Source organism: Myotis yumanensis, unplaced genomic scaffold (assembly GCF_028538775.1).
Source record: "Myotis yumanensis isolate MYYU_CA2020_CCGP unplaced genomic scaffold, mMyoYum1.0.hap1 SCAF_3, whole genome shotgun sequence".
Classification (NCBI taxonomy): domain Eukaryota; kingdom Metazoa; phylum Chordata; class Mammalia; order Chiroptera; family Vespertilionidae; genus Myotis; species Myotis yumanensis.
In genome coordinates, this window is record NW_027223754.1 from 159,971,723 (window position 1) to 159,990,694 (window position 18,972).

The following is an 18,972-nucleotide window of genomic DNA, read 5'->3' on the forward strand; positions in this document are numbered from 1 at the left end:
CCTACAGTGGCTCCAGGGATAGCAACCAAAATGTTTGGCAAAACCAGAAATTTCTGCCAGATAGTAAGCATAAATAACTTAGAATTTAGTTTTAATGGGGAGTGAAAAATTAAATAGTCAAGGTTGACTGTAAGCAAGTCTAACAACAAAGTGAGAATGTTGATATGCCTAGAGATTAAGTCATGCAGAGACAAATAATATTAGAACTTCGTGTTTTCTGCCTAGTTATCCTTCCTTTTAATTGGATTCACTGACTCCTTTTTCCTCTGTGTCTTTAAGAGGAATGAAATCTTTTTAATTGAGTAATGGAAAGCTTGTTTTACTTGCTTGTTTCTCAGTGTGTAAATAAAGGGATTCAACATGGGTGAAATGGAAGTAATAAGGAGTGAAATCCCTTTATTTATAGCTACTTCATCATTGGCTGAAGGTTTGACATAAATGAAGATGCAGCTTCCATAAGTAATGGAAACCACAATCATGTGGGAAGAACACGTGGAAAAGGCCTTTTTCCTTTGCTGGGCAGAGGGAAACCTTAGAATAGTCCTGATGATATAAATGTAGGAAAGAACCACACATATGAGGGTCATGATGAATGTCAACACGGCACACACGATAACCATCTGTTCTATCAACCAGGTGTCTGAGCAAGAGATCTTCAGGATAGGAGATGCATCACAGCAAAAATGATCAATGACATTCGAATTGCAGAATTCCAGGCCCAAACCCAGACTCATTGGTGGGAGAATGATGATCAGTGCTGCTACCCAACAGGAGAAAATGATGTTCTTGCAGACTCTGCTGTTCATGATGGTGGTGTAATGCAGGGGTTTGCAGATGGCCACGTAGCGATCATAGGACATGGCAGCCAGAAGAAAAAATTCCGTTACTGCAAAGAGGTCTGTAAACAAGAGTTGACTGGCACAAGCATTATAGGTAATGGACTTGTCCCCAGATAATATGCTATATAGGAATCTGGGAACACAGGCAGTTGTGAAAGACATTTCTAAGAAGGAGAAATTTTGAAGGAAGAGATACATCGGTGTTTTTAGGTGGGAATCAATCAGAGTGAGGGTGATGATGGTTAGGTTTCCAGATATACTCAACATGTAGGAAAGAAATAGAAAGATAAACAGCAATATTTTCAGAGGAGTGTCATCGGTCAGTCCCAGCAAGATGAAGGTTGTTAGTGTAGTTTGGTTTTTCATCCTGATTATTTTGCCCATTCTGCTTCAAATAATAAGACTTTATATGAGGAACTCCAGAGTCCTGGTCATCTTCTAAAGTGTAGAGAAGTAAATAGGAGAGTGATTCCTAGCTCAGTGGGGAAGTAAGCATATCATACATCCCAATGTTTGGTTACCTGTTTGTGTCACATAAACTGACTGTTTATATTTAAATCACATATTTTCACTGCTGCTTCTAATTACAATTTAACTGTAAAAAGACAAAGATGCTAATTGCCCATAACTTCGCTATGGGGAAGCCATGGCCAACAGCCAATCAGAACGAATATATGGAAATTAATCCAACCAAGATGGCGGTAGGCAGCCACAGTGCTGGAGCAAGCAGGAGGCTTGGTTGCCCCAGTGATGGAGAATGTCATGCTTCCCGTCAGCTCTGGCTTGCTGTGGCCTCCGCAAAAGGCAACAAAGTTTCAATTATAGAAGCTAAATAAATCCCAGATACCTGCTTCCAGCCAGCCTCCACAGGGAGCTTGGGTGGCTGGGGGCTGTGGCAAGCCTGCAAACAGCCATAAGCCTCTCGCCCAGGATGGTCACACCCTCATGGGTTGAGGGTCCCTGCTGGGGGCTTGGACAGCCTGCAAACAGCCATCAGCCCCTCACCCAGGCTGGTCAGCCACCCCAACGGGAACCCCCACACTGAAGGGGCTGTGCCCAGCCTGCAAACAGCCGTCAGCCCCTCACCCAGGCTGGCCAGCCAACCCAACGGGGACCCCCACATTGAAGGGGGTGTGGCCAGCCTGAAAACGGCCCTCAGCTCCTCTCCCAGGCTGGCCAGGCACCCCAGCAGGACCCCCACCCTGATCCAGGACACCCTTCAGGGCAGACCAGCAGGCCCCCACCCATGCACCAGGTCTATCCTATATAATAAAAAGGTAATATGCAAATTGACCCTAAACAGCGGAGCAACTGGGAATCACTGGTCACTTTGACACACACTGACTACCAGGGGGCAGACGCTCAATGCAGGAGCTGCCCCCTGGTGGTCAGTGTGTTCCCACAGGGGGAGCTCTGCTGAGCCACAGGCCAGGCTGATGGCTGCCAGTACAGTGGTGGTGGTGGAAACCGCTCCTGCCTCCTCAGTAGTGCTAAGGATGTCTGACTGCAGCTATGCCTGTTTCCTGCTGGCAAGTGAACATCCCCCGAGGGCTGCCAGGCTGCCAGAGGGTTGTCTGACTGCCAGCTTCGGCACAATCCCCCAGGCCTAAGCCATCAGGTGGTCATTCTCCGAAGGGTCCCAGACTGCAAGAGGGCACAGTCCAGGCTGAGGAACCCTCCCAAGTGCACAAATTTTTGTGCACCGTGCCTCTAGTCTACACTAATAAAAGAGAAACATGGTAATTGGCGTACAACCGCTACCCTTCCCATTGGCTAATCAGCATATCCTTATGCAAATTAACTGTCAGCCAAGATGGCGGCCGGCAGCCATGCACTGAAGCGAGCAGGGAGGCTTGCTTCCTCCAGGAACTGCAGACTCCAACGTTCCCCGCCTCACTTACTTGCAGGCCTCTCAACGGCAACTCTAAGCAACTATTACTATGTTGCAAATAAGAAGCTAAACAAAATGGGCTTTCAGTCAGCCCTGGACCGCAACATTGTATCGATGTTTTCAGCAGCAAGGCCTCAGAGCTAAAGCTGGCCCAGAATAAAAAAAAAAAAAGAAAACAAGGAGCGGTTGGGATCTTTTAGTCAACTGCCAGCGGGAAAACAGCCCTCAGCCCCTCAGCCAGCCTGGCCAGGCACCCCACTGGGGACCCCCACCCTGATCCAGGACACCCTTCAGGGCAAACCAGCCGGCCCCTACCCGTGCACCAGGCCTCTGTCCTATATAGTAAAAGGGTAATATGCCTCCCGGCACCGGGATCAGTGTGACAGGGGACAGCGCCCAAACCCCCTGATCGCCCTGCGGCTCTGTGTATGACAGGGGGCGGGGCCACAACCTCCCTATCCGCCCTGTTCTGTTCGTGACAGGGGAAGGCACCCCAACCCCCTGATCAGCCCTGCTCTGTGCCTGATAGGGGGGAGCTCCCCAATCCCCTGATTGCCCTTCGGCTCTGTGTGTGACAGGGGGGAGCTCCCCAATCCCCTGATTGCCCTTCGGCTCTGTGTGTGACAGGGGGGAGCTCCCCAATCCCCTGATTGCCCTTCGGCTCTGTGTGTGACAGGGTGCGGCGACCCAACCCCCTCCCCCCCCATGGGCCCTGCTCTGTGTGTGACAGGGTAGAACCATAACCTCCCCATTGGCCCTGCCCTGAGTGTGACAGGGTGCAGCGCCCCAACCCCCTATCCACCCTGCTCTGTGTGTGACAGGGGGCGGTGCCCCAACTCCCCTATTGGCCCTACTCTGTGAGTGACAGGGGGGAGCTCCTCAACCCCCTGATCGGCCCTGCCCTGTGCATGACAGGGGGGAGCTCCCCAACCCCCTGATTGGCCCTGCTCTGTGAGTGACAGCGGGGAGCTCCTCAACCCCCTGATGGGCCCTGCTCTGTGAGTGACAGGGGGCAGCGCTCCAACCCCCCTGATGGACCCTGCTCTGTGAGTGACAGGGGGCAGTGCCCCAACCCCACTGATGGACCCTGCTCTGTTAGTGACAGGGGGCAGCGCCCCAACCCCCTGATCGGCCCTGCTCTGTGAGTGACAGGGGGCAGCGCCCCAACCCCCTGATCTGCCCTGCTCTGTGCGTGATGGGGGTGGCACTGCAACCTCCCCATTGACCCTGCCTTGAGTGTGACAGGGGGTGGTGCCCCAACCCCCCAATCAGTCTACCCTGAGCGTGACTGAGGGTGGCATTGCAACCTCCCGATCCGCCCTGCTCTGTGCATGACGGGGTGGCGCCCCAACTCCCCAATCGGCCCTGCTCTGAGCCTGACCAGGGGCTGCACTTAGGGATTGGGCGTGCCCTCTGCCACCTGGGAGCAGGCCTAAGCCAGCAGGTCGTTATCTCCCGAGGGGTCCCAGACTGTGAGAGGGCACAGGCCAGGTTGGGGGACCCCCCCCCCCCCCAGTGCACAAATTTTTGTGCACCGGGCCTCTAGTTATATTATAAACATAAATGAAAGCAAGTCTTAAAATTGCTTTTGGGTCTACTATTCTTACTTCCCCCTACTTCCTAGAAGTTGCTTGGGATCTACTATTCTGACTTTCCCCTACTTCCTAACTCCAGAATGCTTCTAGCAGAAAAGTCCCTAAAAGAATCTAACAATGGCCTTTGCTAAGAAAATTCTTACATTAAAATTTACATGTGTATTAGCAGTTAAACTGACAATGAATGCTTATCACATAGTTTATTCTGTTTCAACTTATCCAGTGGAGTTTCTCTGAGGTGTGTTTAAAATATTTTCATCAGATACATGCTCTTAAAGATTCATTAAAATGTGTTACAATCCAACCTTTTTGAGGTTTTCCTCACAGGAAATTTATTTCAAATATATGTATTTTATATCATTAATACTAGAGGCTTGGTGCACGAAATTTGTGCGGGGGGGGGGGGGGTGCCCTCAGCCCAGCATGCACCCTCTCCATTGTGAGACCCCTAGGGGGATGTCCAACTGCCTGTTTAGGCTCGATTCCTAAGATCAGGCCTAAACAGGCAGTTGGGGACATCCCTCTCACAATCCAGAACCTCTGGCTCCTAACTGCTCACCTGCCTTTCTGCCTGCCTGATTGCCCCTAAATGGCCCCCCTGCCAGTCTGGTCACCCTAACCTCCTCTGCCTGCCAAACTAATCATCCCTAACTTCCCCACCCTGCAGGACTGGTTGCCCCCAACTGCCTGCCCTACTAATCTGCATGCCCCCCTCTGCCGGCATGGTATCCCCTAACTGCCCCCCCTCTTTTCAGGCCTGGTTGACCCTCATTGGCCCCCCTGCCAACCTAGTTTCCCCAAACTGCCCTCTGCCGCCTTGTTACCCCACAGAGCCTGCTGCTCAGTCATTTGGTTGTCCCTCACTAACCCCCCTGCCGGCCTTGATGCCCCACTCAGCCTGCTCGATCATCCTTCTGGTTGTTTCAGATGCGACGGCCCATAGCTCTTTATATGTATAGATTACCCTTGGCTATATTTTACTTCTACTTTTAGAATATCTGTGTAATACATTTGTTAGGCTTTTTAGGATATCCTAGTGCTACAAAGAAAAATTTCGCCAGCTTACAAACAGAAATTTGGAATTATATACTCTGGTTAATTAATTTCCTTTTAAATTCCTTTGACAGTAAAAATCTTAATGCTCTTTAACTATCTGCTTTGTTTCCTCAAAAAATTAAATATGGGACTCCCATTTGACCCAGTAATCCCACTTCTAGGAATATATCCCAAGAAATCAGAAGTACCAATAAGAAAGAATATATGCACCTTTATGTTCATAGCAGCATTATTTACAATAGCTAAGATTTGGAAACAGCCTAAGTGCCCATCAGCAAATGAGCGGATTAAAAAACTGCAGTACATCTATGGGTTCATTTTTCTCTAGATTTTGAGAACCCTTTTCCTATCAAAGCATTATAGTTAAGACCAGAGCTTTGATACTGAATTTTTTCTTATCCATGTTTTTAGATTATTTCTTTCTAAACACATTTGACAATGACATATTTTCACTCCTTGTTGTATATATTTACTTCGACATTTGTGACACACAAATAAGGGAACATTTGAAGTATATTCATAGAGCTGAAGAGCAATATCTTGATTTTTTAATGTTTTGGGTCAGCCTATTTCAGCTTGAAATACACACTATCACCCATTATAAATATCATTTAGCAATATAAGGTTTAACAAGGTTTAGCAATTTCTCAAACATACTAAAACATTCTCACTTAAATTTTACCTCTTTAATAATTGTCTTCTTTGTCATATTAACCACTTATTCATAAACTCATGAGGTATTTGCATCATTTAAACTACTCTAGCCAACATCACCATTAGCCTCCCTCTTGTTTCAATCATTAAACAAACTTCAGACTTGATTTAACTCAAGTTCTCTTCTGCATATAGTAAACCATGAAGTTATGAAAGTCTTTACAGCTTACTTTCTACCATCTCACATTATGCTGAATTTCTTCCTATCATTTTGTCTATTTTTTCCCATTCTCCTTCATAGCTCCTTTTCCTTTGCTAATTTGTTGGTGCACCTGAAATATTTTTTCTAGGCAATATCTCTTTTACTCTGCCCTCTCTCTAGGAAGTTCTTATAAACAGGGTGATTTCAAGTAGGCTGATGATCCCTACATTTACATCTGCAGTAAAATGTTACAGTTTTCTGACTTCAACTTATTCTTAGACATCTAGATCGGACTTCGATGGTTTGATCTTACCCTTTTCCTTTTTTTCTATCTGAGAGTCCTTGAGCAATTTGGTTAATTTCTCTATCTAGTGTCTTTTATTTGTGTGTGTATGTGTGCAAACTTAAGGTAAAATAATATGTACATCTTAGGGTTATTATGAAAAATTTAGATAATATAGATAAAATATGTACAGCTGCATCTGGAATTAGGCGACCACTCATTACTATTCAGTATTGGGTGGTCTTATGTTGTTATCTTATGATTTCCTTTTGAGAGTCCTCTAGATGTGCATATTTCAAGATTTTTAATGTGGCACTCATGACTGTGTTTCTGTCCCTGCCAAGAGTAAGTCTCATTTAAAAACATTATTTATTGTTCTTTTAGTTTTTTACTCCCATTTTCAATTGTGGGCATATCTTGCCATTTATGTTGTCTTTTTAATTTGTTCCTTTTATTCTCTCACTCACAACACTACTTTTACTCGTGGTGTCTTTATCTCATAGCTGAAATATTGGAGAAAAATGTTAACATATGATTAACATGTATCTTTGCTTTTCCCATTCAGTATTTTAAAATCAGTGCAATCAGAATCATTTTTCTAAATCCCAGATGTGATTAATTCTCCCCTATGTGTTGTGGACAATATTTTTGCACTGACATTTACCCCATACTATGTATTTCTTTGAAACTCTTGATCTACCTCTCAGTTAAATGGAAGTTAATTAATTTTGGCTTTAAGTAGGAGTTGGAGAGAGGAGAAAAAGGAATGCATTAATGAGTTTGACTTTGAAATGCATCAAGCATTTAGGTTAATGAAATATTCCAGGCAATAAATGTTTTATTCAGAGTAATGAGTAAGAACAAAATTTCTCATCCTTAGAGAATTTATAAAAATTTTTTCTCAGGGAATAAGAAAGTTGAGGAATAGGTTAGATAATTTAGTGGTTCTGAATAAGTTCTCCATGTTTGGTGACTGCTGGAGGCAAAGACCAACAGTAGTTATCATAATTATGTGAGAAGTCCTCTGGAAGGCTAATGGACTTTGATATTCAACAGGGCTGAAATTCAGCCTAATATATTACCCCACTGTTGGGCAAATGGCTGAAGATAATCTCCTAACCTGATAATCCTTTTATTCTTTACCAAACTTTACCATTGATATGCCTGTTTGCATTCTTAAAGGGCAAATGTGTATTTAAGTAAATATAAGTTGCTGGGTCCCAGGTTTCAGAGAGCCTCTCCGCTAAAGAAAGGTCTCTGCCTGGATCCCCTGTGCCTTCTAAATTTATATTTCTTGTCTAGTATATTCATTTGTGCATCAGCCCATTTTCCAGACCTTGCACCCTAGTAGCAAATGGATGTGCGTTCACAGGGGACCTTTACTATCTTCCACGAACATGGAGCCAGAATAGCAGACAGATAGAAAAATGAAATAAATTTCTGCAATTTCTTTTCCTTGTAGAGATCTATGGGGAACAATAATTAAGTTGCTCCTTGAACAAGGGCAAAAAAGCCTTAGAAAGTCACATCATCTTCCCATTCTAAAGGTTGGTATAGAATTACAAAAGGGTGTTCTCTTGTCTAGTGTGACATTAACCTAAAGACAAACATACGATATTTGACAAAATTTCCTGCACTGCAATTTGCCACAGAAATGCTATCGGTGTCTTATAACTTATACAGAGGACTACTAGATCTTATGAGTAATATGGGCAAGGGAAACTAAAGATCCAAGGCTGTGATGCACATGAATAGGTGTTTGAGGACCAGAACAGAGGATGGATTCTGACATCTGTACTACTTATCACATTGAAATGGTGTAATTGTTCCAGTACCACCTGAACCTGGGTTGAGGGAGGCAGCACAAATACAGGAAGATGATCCACTAAAGCAGTTGTTCTCAACCTTGGGTGCACATTAGAATCAGCAGGGAATCTTCTTAAAGATTTTAAGAAGATTCCCTGCTGATTCTAATGTGCACCCAAGGTTGAGAACCACTGCACTAGAGTGAGGTGGTGGAGTTTGGTAGGAAGGGAAGACTGATATTATGTTAAGGAAAAATATTTCTTTTTTTAGAGTGAAATGGAGTTTTGTAACTGAAACATTAATTTTAATACTTTCAATCACTCTTTTTTGCCCTCATTATAGAACTTAGGCTTCTTAGCATATGGAGAGCTTTCTAATATTTCTTCTATCAGTCCACAATATTTTCCTCATTTCTTGTTTTTTCCTACTAGGGTACTTGAATTTGCTACCAGCAAGAGACAGTATATCATAGTGATTAAGAGCATGCCCTATAGAGTCGGGCTGCTGGTGCCATCTCTCCTCATTAAATTTGCTTCCCTAGACTTATCTACTAGCGGTTTCCATTAAAGGCGATGCTTAAAATTAGCTGTGGAGATTCTCAGATGCTGGTCCTTTTGTTTTTACAGATCTCTACACTTGTAGTCTCTAACTGCTCTATCCCTATTTTAAGTTTTGGTTTTGGCATTAATTCCACCAGGAATCTATCTATAACTTTTTAAGAGAGATGTATCTTTTCTTCTTACTATTTCCATTGTAGCCTATGATTATTATGTATTATTCTCTGGTGATTAAATTGTCAAACTGTGTAAACAAATCTTATTTTGACATTTTTTTTGTCCCAAGCAGCAAGCTTATATCCAGGGGGCATAGTAAGAGTTCCTTAAAAGTTTGTGGAAATAAAGAAAGAATGACTATCATATTTGCCATATTTTCTTTAACATGTATTTTAAAGTTATTTTAGTCTCTGGAATAAGACTGGAGTTTTCATTTCCCTTTTTCTCTTTGGGTTCAGTTTCCTCCATAATATATAGTTCATGGAATCATTGTGATTGTTGATTCCTATTGTTTACCAACTGCCTGGCAAATAGTAAGTTAAAGCTTTGTCTCCTTTCACTTCCTCCTCCTCCCTCCCATCCCATCACCTGCTGTAATACTTATGCTAATGGGTGAGGGCACTAATCAGTGACCACTGCACTATTGTTTTTTTCTGCATCCTTTTGTTAGTTTGTTAATCCTCACCATAAAATATTTTTTTCCATTGATTTGTAGAGAGAGTGGAAGTGAGTGAGAGAGACACATGCATTGGTTGCCTCTGACAGGTGCCCTGTCTCAGGTCTGGGATGAACCTGCTACCCAGATACCACCCCTTCACCAGGAATCAAACCCCAGACCCTTCACTCTAACCGCTGAGCAACAATGACTAGGACAGTTCCTGCATTCTTTATAAAGCTTGTGAATTTTGGTGCCTCTTATAACCTGTTCATTGTCCTGTGAAGAAATGCTAAGGGCGGAGTTTAGAGACTGCAGTTTTGAACATGAGGCAATAGGTACTTCACATTTCTTCCTCAACCCCCATTAACACTTAATTACATGGGCAGCTATTTCCATTTGTAAATAGATGTAAATATTCTATGTCTCTCTATTTCTCTTCATTTCAAAGGGAAAAGAATTTTCCATGAGAAATTTAATTAGTTTGGTATATTAATGGCTTCACTTATTTGTAGAAATCTCTACCCCACAAGAAAGCTACAGGTGTGTTTTCCTAAGGTCTGGTGAATTGAGGCAAGTTGTTTCAATCAAGGCAGAAAGAAATATCAGCATTAGAGTTCTAGAGACAGAGTATTGCCTATGGTTTACAGGCATCTCTGGAGAAAAGGAGCATTAATCTAGGCAGAGGAGGAGAAATAATTAGCTGCTAATCTCGTACCTTTTTAGATAGGGTCATGTAGGAATTGACCTTTTGAACCAAACTGAGAAAATTCTTAAGCTCTCAATACTTCACTGTGGCATGTTAACTCAGAGCATTGTTCCACATTCTTATACTCACGTCCTTTACCAATCACCAATACCAAAATTTAAGTGACACCAAATCACTGAAATATAAGGTTGTTTTTTTAGAAGATTTTGAAAGATGAGTTCTGATTTTTCTGGGAAAAATTTTTACACAGTGAAGGAAGATTAAGATGACTTTTATTATCTCAGGCTCTTAAGGATGTACAGGGGACCTCTGTGTGGATAAGTAAAGGACCCTTCGTGACCAAATTCAATTTTGGTTCTGTGATACAAAAATTTAAGTGAATGTTCTGGTAGACCACTTTCATTCAGGTTAATTTTCTATTTAATATATTTAAAGGAATATTTGAAATTATAATGTGCTCATTGATATCTAAGAACAACATTTCTGAAAATAATGTATATAATATTGCTATGCACACCCATACATTCATTCAGAAGGTATTTATTGAGAATCTATATTACAGGTAGTGCTACAGATGTTAAGGATAAAGAGTGAGCAGGTGCTGACCTCTCTCTAGTGATGCATGTAATAAATATTTGAAATAAGTATAATCCCTTCAGATTTCTTTTTTATAATACAAATTAACATTAGAAATAACTTTCATTTTTCAGAGACACCCAAAATTGCCATCTTGATATTTAAGCAGATTATTCATATTTTTCAGGGCTAAGGAGCTAGAACTTTGAATGATAAAAGAAACTGAAAGTGCCAAACAAGAACATACTTACTCTTTTGGAAGGTAATCCTGGCTTCAGTTGACTGTGTAATCCTGGTAGTTCTGAAGGTCAAACTGAAAGTATCAGTGGGGTCAGTTAACGTGCCCAAATGCTCCTCTCATGACAACATACACATTCATGGATAATTGTTTGCTAGTAGAAAGTGCCCAAAGCTTCTCACTAAAGATTCTATTTCACTTTAAATCAAGGGAATAATTTCTTATATCGGAAAGCAAAGATAAAAAGTCATGTATTTTAAATGTCTCAGAAATATAAGGTAATTTTTAAAGAAGATTTTATAAGAGATGACTTCTGATTTCTCTGGGAAAAGATTTTTACACAGTGAAGGATGATTAAGATGACTTTTATAATCTCAGACTCTTATGGATGCACAGGGGCCCTCTGTGTGGATAAGTAAAGGGCCCTTGTGACCAAGTTCAAACATGACTAATGATTTTAATATGCACTGAATTTTGGCAAAATACCTAGAGGGAGCAGTGGGAATAGTGTCCTTGGAGACAATAAGATGCAACAATTTTAAGAGCCACATTCCAAGTGCAGAACAATAATTGTATGATGAAAAGATTTCTGTCTACTCTTCAACCCATAGAAAACGAAGTGTTAAGAAAAGACAACAGAATTGCTTTGTCTGCATTTCCTATAGAAAAAAAATCTTGAAAGTAGTATAGACACAATTTCTAATCCAACAACCATACATACTTTACCAGGGTAAAAATATATGTTTATATCATAATTTTTCTGTATTGTACTCTTTTTATGTGCAAGCCATTATCTAAGAAAGCTTCCCATATTTCATTATTGAAATTCATATATTAAAAATCTCATTTTTTAATAAACACCATTGATTTTTTCTGTTTAAATGATCAGAAGAGGAATTTCTGTTGTAAAACCCTCTTACATATGAGAACTTTGAAGTGTATTGCCACATTTTGCCTCCAATGTATAATACCGCATTATGTACATACCATGTTTGGGTCTCTGTGTGTCACTATTGGCATTGTGGGATCTGAAGGAATTTCACATTTATTCCTTGCTTGAGTTTTGAGTCAACAAGAGAGCAAAATGTAGGCAAGTAAAGGGAGTTTAAAATACCAATTTTATTATAGATAGAAATATTTCAATCATGGCTATGAACATCCTGATAAGAACCTCCTGAGTTAGCCATATCTCCCAGATAGACAGTTTTAGAAACCCAACTCTACCCCACAACTTGGGGCAGACCCTTCTGTTTCATGAATTTGAACAGTCTGGCATCTATCTGTAGAGAAAACAATATAAAACAGGAGAGGGAATATTGTAGTTTGCAATTCTCCTGTCAGGTAAGTCTGTTTTCAATCCCAGGGGAAGGATAGTAGGAGAGTGGTCAGGAGGTTACACAAATAAATTATTGATAAAAGTCCTCCAAATTTTAGAAATAAATCAGAAGAATGACTTAATGAGTATAATAGCTGTAAATAAATTATTTAATTATGCAGGAAAATGCATAGGCATTTGACTTCCTATGTACTTTTGCCTAAACTCCAGTCATAATGAAGTGAAACTGTAGCTGTAGGTTTGTGTTCTCTAGAAAACATACCCTAAAGATCATAGTTTTAGGGCACTACTGGATATTAGCCAGTTCAATATCTATCAGATACTGAACAGCAGTCTTCTTTTTTAAAAAAATTTATGTTTTTTATTGAAAGTATTGTAGATGTCCCCATTTTTTCCCCACTGATCCCCTCTACCTCAGCCCTGCCGACCCTCCAGGCCTTCATCACACTATTTTCTATGTCCATGGATTATGCATATATGCATATAAGTTCTTTGGTTTATCACTCTCCCCCACCCCCCAACATCCCCTCCCTTCCCTCTGAGAATCATCACTCTGTTCCATGCTGCTATGTCTCTGGATCTACATGGTTCATCAGTTTTTTGTGTTCATTATCTACTTATATAAAAACCCTGGGTGGTGTTCATCACCACCAGAACCGCCTCGACCAAGTGGAAGGAAGTCCGTCCTTCATGGGTTCTCTTGGCAATGGCTTTGCCCTCCCCCGAGCTATTTCCTGGAGCTGTTTCCTGTAAGGGCAGGGTTTGAGGCAGGAACCCACCCTCGGAGCGTGGAGGCAGATCTTTCTAAAGTGTGCCACGTGCCAGCACAGCCAAGGGTGAACCTGAGTGGGGACGGCTGAAAGGCTTAGAAAAGACAGACAAGAGAATGAAAGCCGGGTCTCGGTGGGACGCTGCTTCTCTGAGAGACTGCGACCACACCCACAGCCGTGCCTTTATTTTATAGCAGATGCTACGAGGCAAAGTAAGGGCGTGACCAAGATGTTTACAACATTCTTCTGGGTTTCAGTCCTACTCAACTACATGCACCTGAACCCTATCAAACCTACATCACTCAGGCACATGGGGCCACGTGTTCAGACCATAGGTTCAAGCTTACAACTACAGCTGTTGGCTATAATTGTGCTGGGAGGACCCTGCCCTCCAAGCTGGGACTTGCACGTGGCAATGAGAGGACTGTGCCCTCTCATCAGTCCAAGGCTTGAACCTGTCCAAAACACTGTAGCAGCTCCCCACAATAAAGTTTTAATTCTGTTTCTTTGTTACTAATGTTGTGGCCCCACCCCATAACAAAGAAACAATTTCCGGAGGATGAAGCCCAGGAATCAGGATTTTAAAAAGCTTCCAGGTGATTCTAATGTGCAGCCAAGGTTGAGAACCACTGCTATAGATAATATTAAAAATATATCTAAACGTGCAATTCTTTGTCCAAAAAATGAGCATGTTCAAAAATTAAATGAAGAAAATTTGGATATACTCGATGGAGATTTTCACACATATTTGAGTGATGATTCCATTGATTCCACAGATGATGCTGAAAAGGAAAATTTTCCCATCGAATTTCTTAATAGTATTACTCCTTTGGGAATGCCGTGTCATAAATTAAAATTGAAAGTGGGTGCAATCATCATGCTATTGAGAAATCTCAATAGTAAATGGGGTCTTTGTAATGGTACCAGATTTATTATCAAGAGATTACGACCTAACATTATTGAAGTGTTAACAGGATCTGCAGAGGGAGAGGCTGTTCTGATTCCAAGAATTAATTTGTCCCCATCTGACACTGGCCTCCCATTTCAATTGATTTGACAACGGTTTCCCATGATGCCAGCATTTGTGATGACTATTAATAAATCACAAGGACAAACTCTAGACAAAGTAGGCATATTCCTACCTGAACCCGTTTTTGCACATGGTCAGTTATATGTTGCTTTCTCTCGAGTTTGAAGAGCATTTGATGTTACAGTTAAAGTTCTAAGTACTTCATCATAATGGAAATTAGTCAAGCACTCTGAAAGTGTTTTCACTCTTAATGTGGTGTACAGGGAGATATTAGAATAAGTTTAATCACTTTATCAGTCATTGTTGGCATCACTGTTGTTTTTATATCATGTTTTTGTTGTTTTCATATCATGTTTTTGTTGTTTTCATATCATGTTTTTGTCATTTTTATATCATGCCTCTGTTGTTGTCATATCCTTTTGTTACTGTTTATCTACACTAATAAAAGAGAAACATGGTAATTAGCATACAACCGCTACCCTTTTCATTGGCTAATCAGTGAGTATATGCAAATTAACTGTCAGCCAAGATGGCGGCCCTTCAGCCAGGCAGCTGGAAGCGAGCATGAGGCTTGCTTGCTGCGGACTCAAACGTTTCCCGTCTCACTTGCCGGCCTCTCAGCTGCAAGTCTAAGCAACTATGTACTATGTTGCAAATAAGAAGCTAAACAAAACCCCAGAAATCAGCCGGACTGAAAGCCAGGTGGACTGAAACATTGTATCGATGTTTTCAGCAGCAAGGCCTCAGAGCTAAAGCTGGCCCAGAATAAAAAAAAAAAAAAGAAAACAAGGAGCGGTTGGAAGCTTTAGTCACTCGCCAGCCGGAAAACAGCCCTCAGCCCCTCAGCCAGCCTGGCCAGGCACCCCACTGGGGACCCCCACCCTGATCCAGGACACCCTTCAGGGCCAACCAGCCAGCCCCTACCCATGTACCAGGCCTCTATTCTATATGGTAAAAGGGTAATATGCCTCCCGGCACCGGGATCAGCGTGACAGGGCGCAGTGCCCAAACCCCCTGGTCGCCCTGCAGCTCTGTGTGTGACAGGGGGTGGGGCCACAACCTCCCTATCCGCCCTGCTCTGTTCATGACAGGGGAAGGCACCCCAACCCCCTGATCAGCCCTGCTCTGTGCCTGATAGGGGGGAGCTCCCCAATCCCCTGATTGACCCTGCTCTGTGTGTGACAGGGTACAGAGCCCCACCCCCCCTGATGGGCCCTGCTCTGTGAGTGACAGGGGGCAGCGCCCCAACCCCCTGATTGGCCCTGCTCTGTGAGTGACAGGGGGCAGCACCCCAACCCCCTGATCGGCCCTGCTCTGTGGGTGATAGAGGGTGGCGCCCCAACCTCCCTCCAAGGGCCTTGCTCTGTGTGTGACAGGGTAGAGCCATAATCTCCCCTGCCCTGAGTGTGACAGGGTGCAGTGCCCCAACCCCCTGATCCGCCCTGCTCTGTGAGTGACAGGGTATGGAGCCCCAACCCCCCTGATTGGCCCTGCTCTGTGACTGACAGGGGGCAGCACCCCAACCCCCTGATTGGCCCTGCTCTGTGCGTGACAGGGGGTGGCGCCGCAACCTCCCCATTGACCCTGCCTTGAATGTGACAGGGGGTGGTGCCCCAACCCCCCAATCGGCCCTACCCTGAGCGTGACTGAGGGTGGCATTGCAACCTCCTGATCCTCCCTGCTCTGTGCATGACGGGGCAGCACCCCAACTCCCCAATCGGCCCTGCTCTGAGCCTGACCAGGGGCTGCACTTAGGGATTGGGCGTGCCCTCTGCCACCCGGGAGCAGGCCTAAGCCAGCAGGTCGTTATCTCCTGAGGGGCCCCAGACTGTGAGAGGGCACAGGTCGGGCTAGGGGACCCCCCTCCCCCTGCCCCCCGAGTGCACAAATTTTTGTGTACTGGGCCTCTAGTTTATTAATAAATTTATATATTATTTTCATATACATTTTACTAATTTCCTTTCCTCTCTTACACTTCTATTGTAGAGAAAGGGCAAATAGCAATATTAAAATATCTCTGCTAATTAATTCCCTTTTTAAAAAATATATTTTATTGATTTTTTATAGAGATGAAGGGAGAGGGATAGAGAGTTAGAAACATCAATGAGAGAGAAACATCGACCAGCTGCCTCCTGCACACTCCCCACTGGGGATGTGCCCTCAACCAAGGTACATGCCCTTGACCGGAATCGAACCTGGGACCCTTGAGTCCACAGGCCGATGCTCTATCCACTGAGCCAAACTGGTTAGGACAATTAATTCCCTTTTAATGTGCACTAATTTCGTGCACCGGGATACTAGTATTTCACATATGAGTGAGATCATGTGACACTTGTCTTTCTCTGACTAGCATAATAGTCTCCAGGTCCCTTCATGCTATCTCAAAGTGTAAGAGATCTTTTTTTTTTTTTTTACAGCTGCATACTATTCCATGGTGTAAATGTACACCATTTTTAGTCTACTTATCTACTGATGGGCATTTGGGCTGTTTCTAGATCTCAGCTATTGTAAGTTGCACTGCTATGAACATATGGGTGCATATATTCTTTCTGATTGGTGCTTTGGGTTTCTTAGGATATTTTCCTAGAAGTGGGACCATTGGCTCAAATGGCAATCCCATTTTTAATTTTTTGAAGAAACTCCATACTGTTTTTCATAATCTCTGCACCAGTCTGCATTCCCAGCAGCAGTTCACTATGGTTAACTTCTCCCCATAACCTTGCCAGCACTTGTTATTTGTTGATTTGTTGATAGTAGCCATTCTGACAAGTGTGAGGTGATACTTCATTGTTGTTTTAATTTGCATTTATCTGATGATTAGAGACTTTGAGAATTTTTCATATGTTTCTTGGCCATCTGTATGTCTACTTTGGGGAAATGTCTATTTATGTCCTTTGCCCATTTTTAAATTGGAATGTTTGTCTTCCTGTTGTTAAGTTGTATGAGTTCCTTGTATATTTTGGATATTAACCCCCTATCAGATATATCATTGGCAAATATGTTCGCCCATGAAGGCCTTTATTTAGGCCATTCCCTGTGAACTCTTAGGGACTATTCAGATTTTTCTTTTTTTAATCCTTTGTACAATTCAGAATATATTCTGGTTGTAGCTGTATTGGTAGCCTAGAGACTGGAGGGAGGGGCTAACTCTTCAGGAGAAAATGGCAGCCCAGGTCCCGGGCTCAGGTATGACTCAGCACCAGATTCGCTGCCACTTCTCCCGGACCCTCTCCTCTCCCCAGCCTCTCCCCAGATTCCACAAGTCTGCACCTTCTCCTGCACCTCAAGCCACGGGTGAGTGTCCATATCTCAAAAGTCCCATGAACTAGGTTCAGTGAAGCAAAGCACAGGTCACAGTGAGGGCAAAGCCTGCGCCTCTGCGAGCTCCTCTCCTGTTGGCACTGCATGGTCTGGTCAGCCCTTCAGGCTGCCCCCTCTGAACTCAGTCTTTCATGACTGTGGACCTATATCTAGATTCCCCTGCCAACCGCAGTCCTGCGGACCTCCTTTCCACAGTTAGAGATTGTTCCTGTCCCAAGGGATGTGGCCCAGTGCTGTGCAGTTTCCCTCTGACCCTCTGGGCTCAGAGGTCTGGCAGATCTCTCCTGCCCAGATCCTTGGTTTTACCTTTCTCCAGAAGTCTTCTGCCCTTCCCAGCTGCAAATTGTCTCACCAGCTGAATCTCCTTTGCCAATTCGGGGTGGATGTTATTAGTTTCAGCTGCTCATTCTATCTGCTCCCAGGACAAGGCTCAGGACATGTCCGTCTATTCTGCCACCATTTTGTCAACACCTACTATTTTTTAAAGTGTATTTTTATTGACTTCATAGAGGAAGGGAGAGGGAGAGAGGATAGAAACATCAATGATGAGAGAGAATCATCAGGCTGCCTCTGACACCCCACACTGGGGATTGAGCCTGCAACCCAGGCATGTGCGCTGACCAGGAATCTGTGACCTCCTGGTTCATAGGCCGACATTCTACTACTGAGCCATACCAACCCGGCTGAGAGGCAGTATTTTAAGACCACAGAGAAAAACCAACCACAGTAGCTCTATACTGAGTTATAGAAATAAAATATATCTGAAGCCTGGTGACCTCTTCTCAGTTCATCTCTTCTTAACTCACTTTCCTCTATGGGCACACTGTTTGCAGAACAGCGTTTATAAACAGTAATTTATAAAATATTTTGTCTTTGAGTCATGTTTATTCTCTGCCTAGATACAAATAGACCAATTTTGGCAAACTAATTGATAGTAAACTGTAAGGGCCCTCTAGCTCTTTGCAGAGATGATTCCTGTTAAATTTACAAGTGAGTAGAGGAAGAAACTATTGGAACATCAACAAATATGTCATTTTATTGAGGAAAGTGTATGCCTATGTTTGTGTATACACATATATACACACACCTATAATATATGTGTTTCCCTCTTTAGATATATATTTTAAGGTATAAATAACATTTTGACACAGGATGCTTCTGGATGTTAAAAAACCATGCTCCATTGAGATACCTTTAATTTTACTAATCCATAAGCAGGTGTCAATTAATTTTAATATATATATTTAATTACTTAAATATTACCTGCCTTACCTTGGGCAGCATGGTTTGGCTCACTCGTTTGAATGTAAGCCTTCACTGAGGGGTCTCTGGTTCCATTCCTGGTCAAGGGCACTTACCTGGGTTTCGGGTTCACTCCCCACCCCTGATCAGGGTATGTGCTGGAGGCAACCCATCTATGTGCCTCTCTCATTGATGTTTCTCTCTCTCCTCCAATT

At 43.1% G+C, this 18,972-nt stretch overlaps 1 protein-coding gene across 1 annotated transcript; it reads right to left on the minus strand.

Annotated features, from left to right (window-relative positions):
• Positions 1-221: 221 nt before the first annotated feature.
• On the minus strand, positions 222-1,205 carry LOC139006404 (olfactory receptor 6C2-like). The gene has a single exon (XM_070408791.1). The coding sequence runs from the start codon at positions 1,203-1,205 to the stop codon at positions 222-224; it is 984 nt and encodes a 327-aa protein (XP_070264892.1).
• Positions 1,206-18,972: the final 17,767 nt, after the last annotated feature.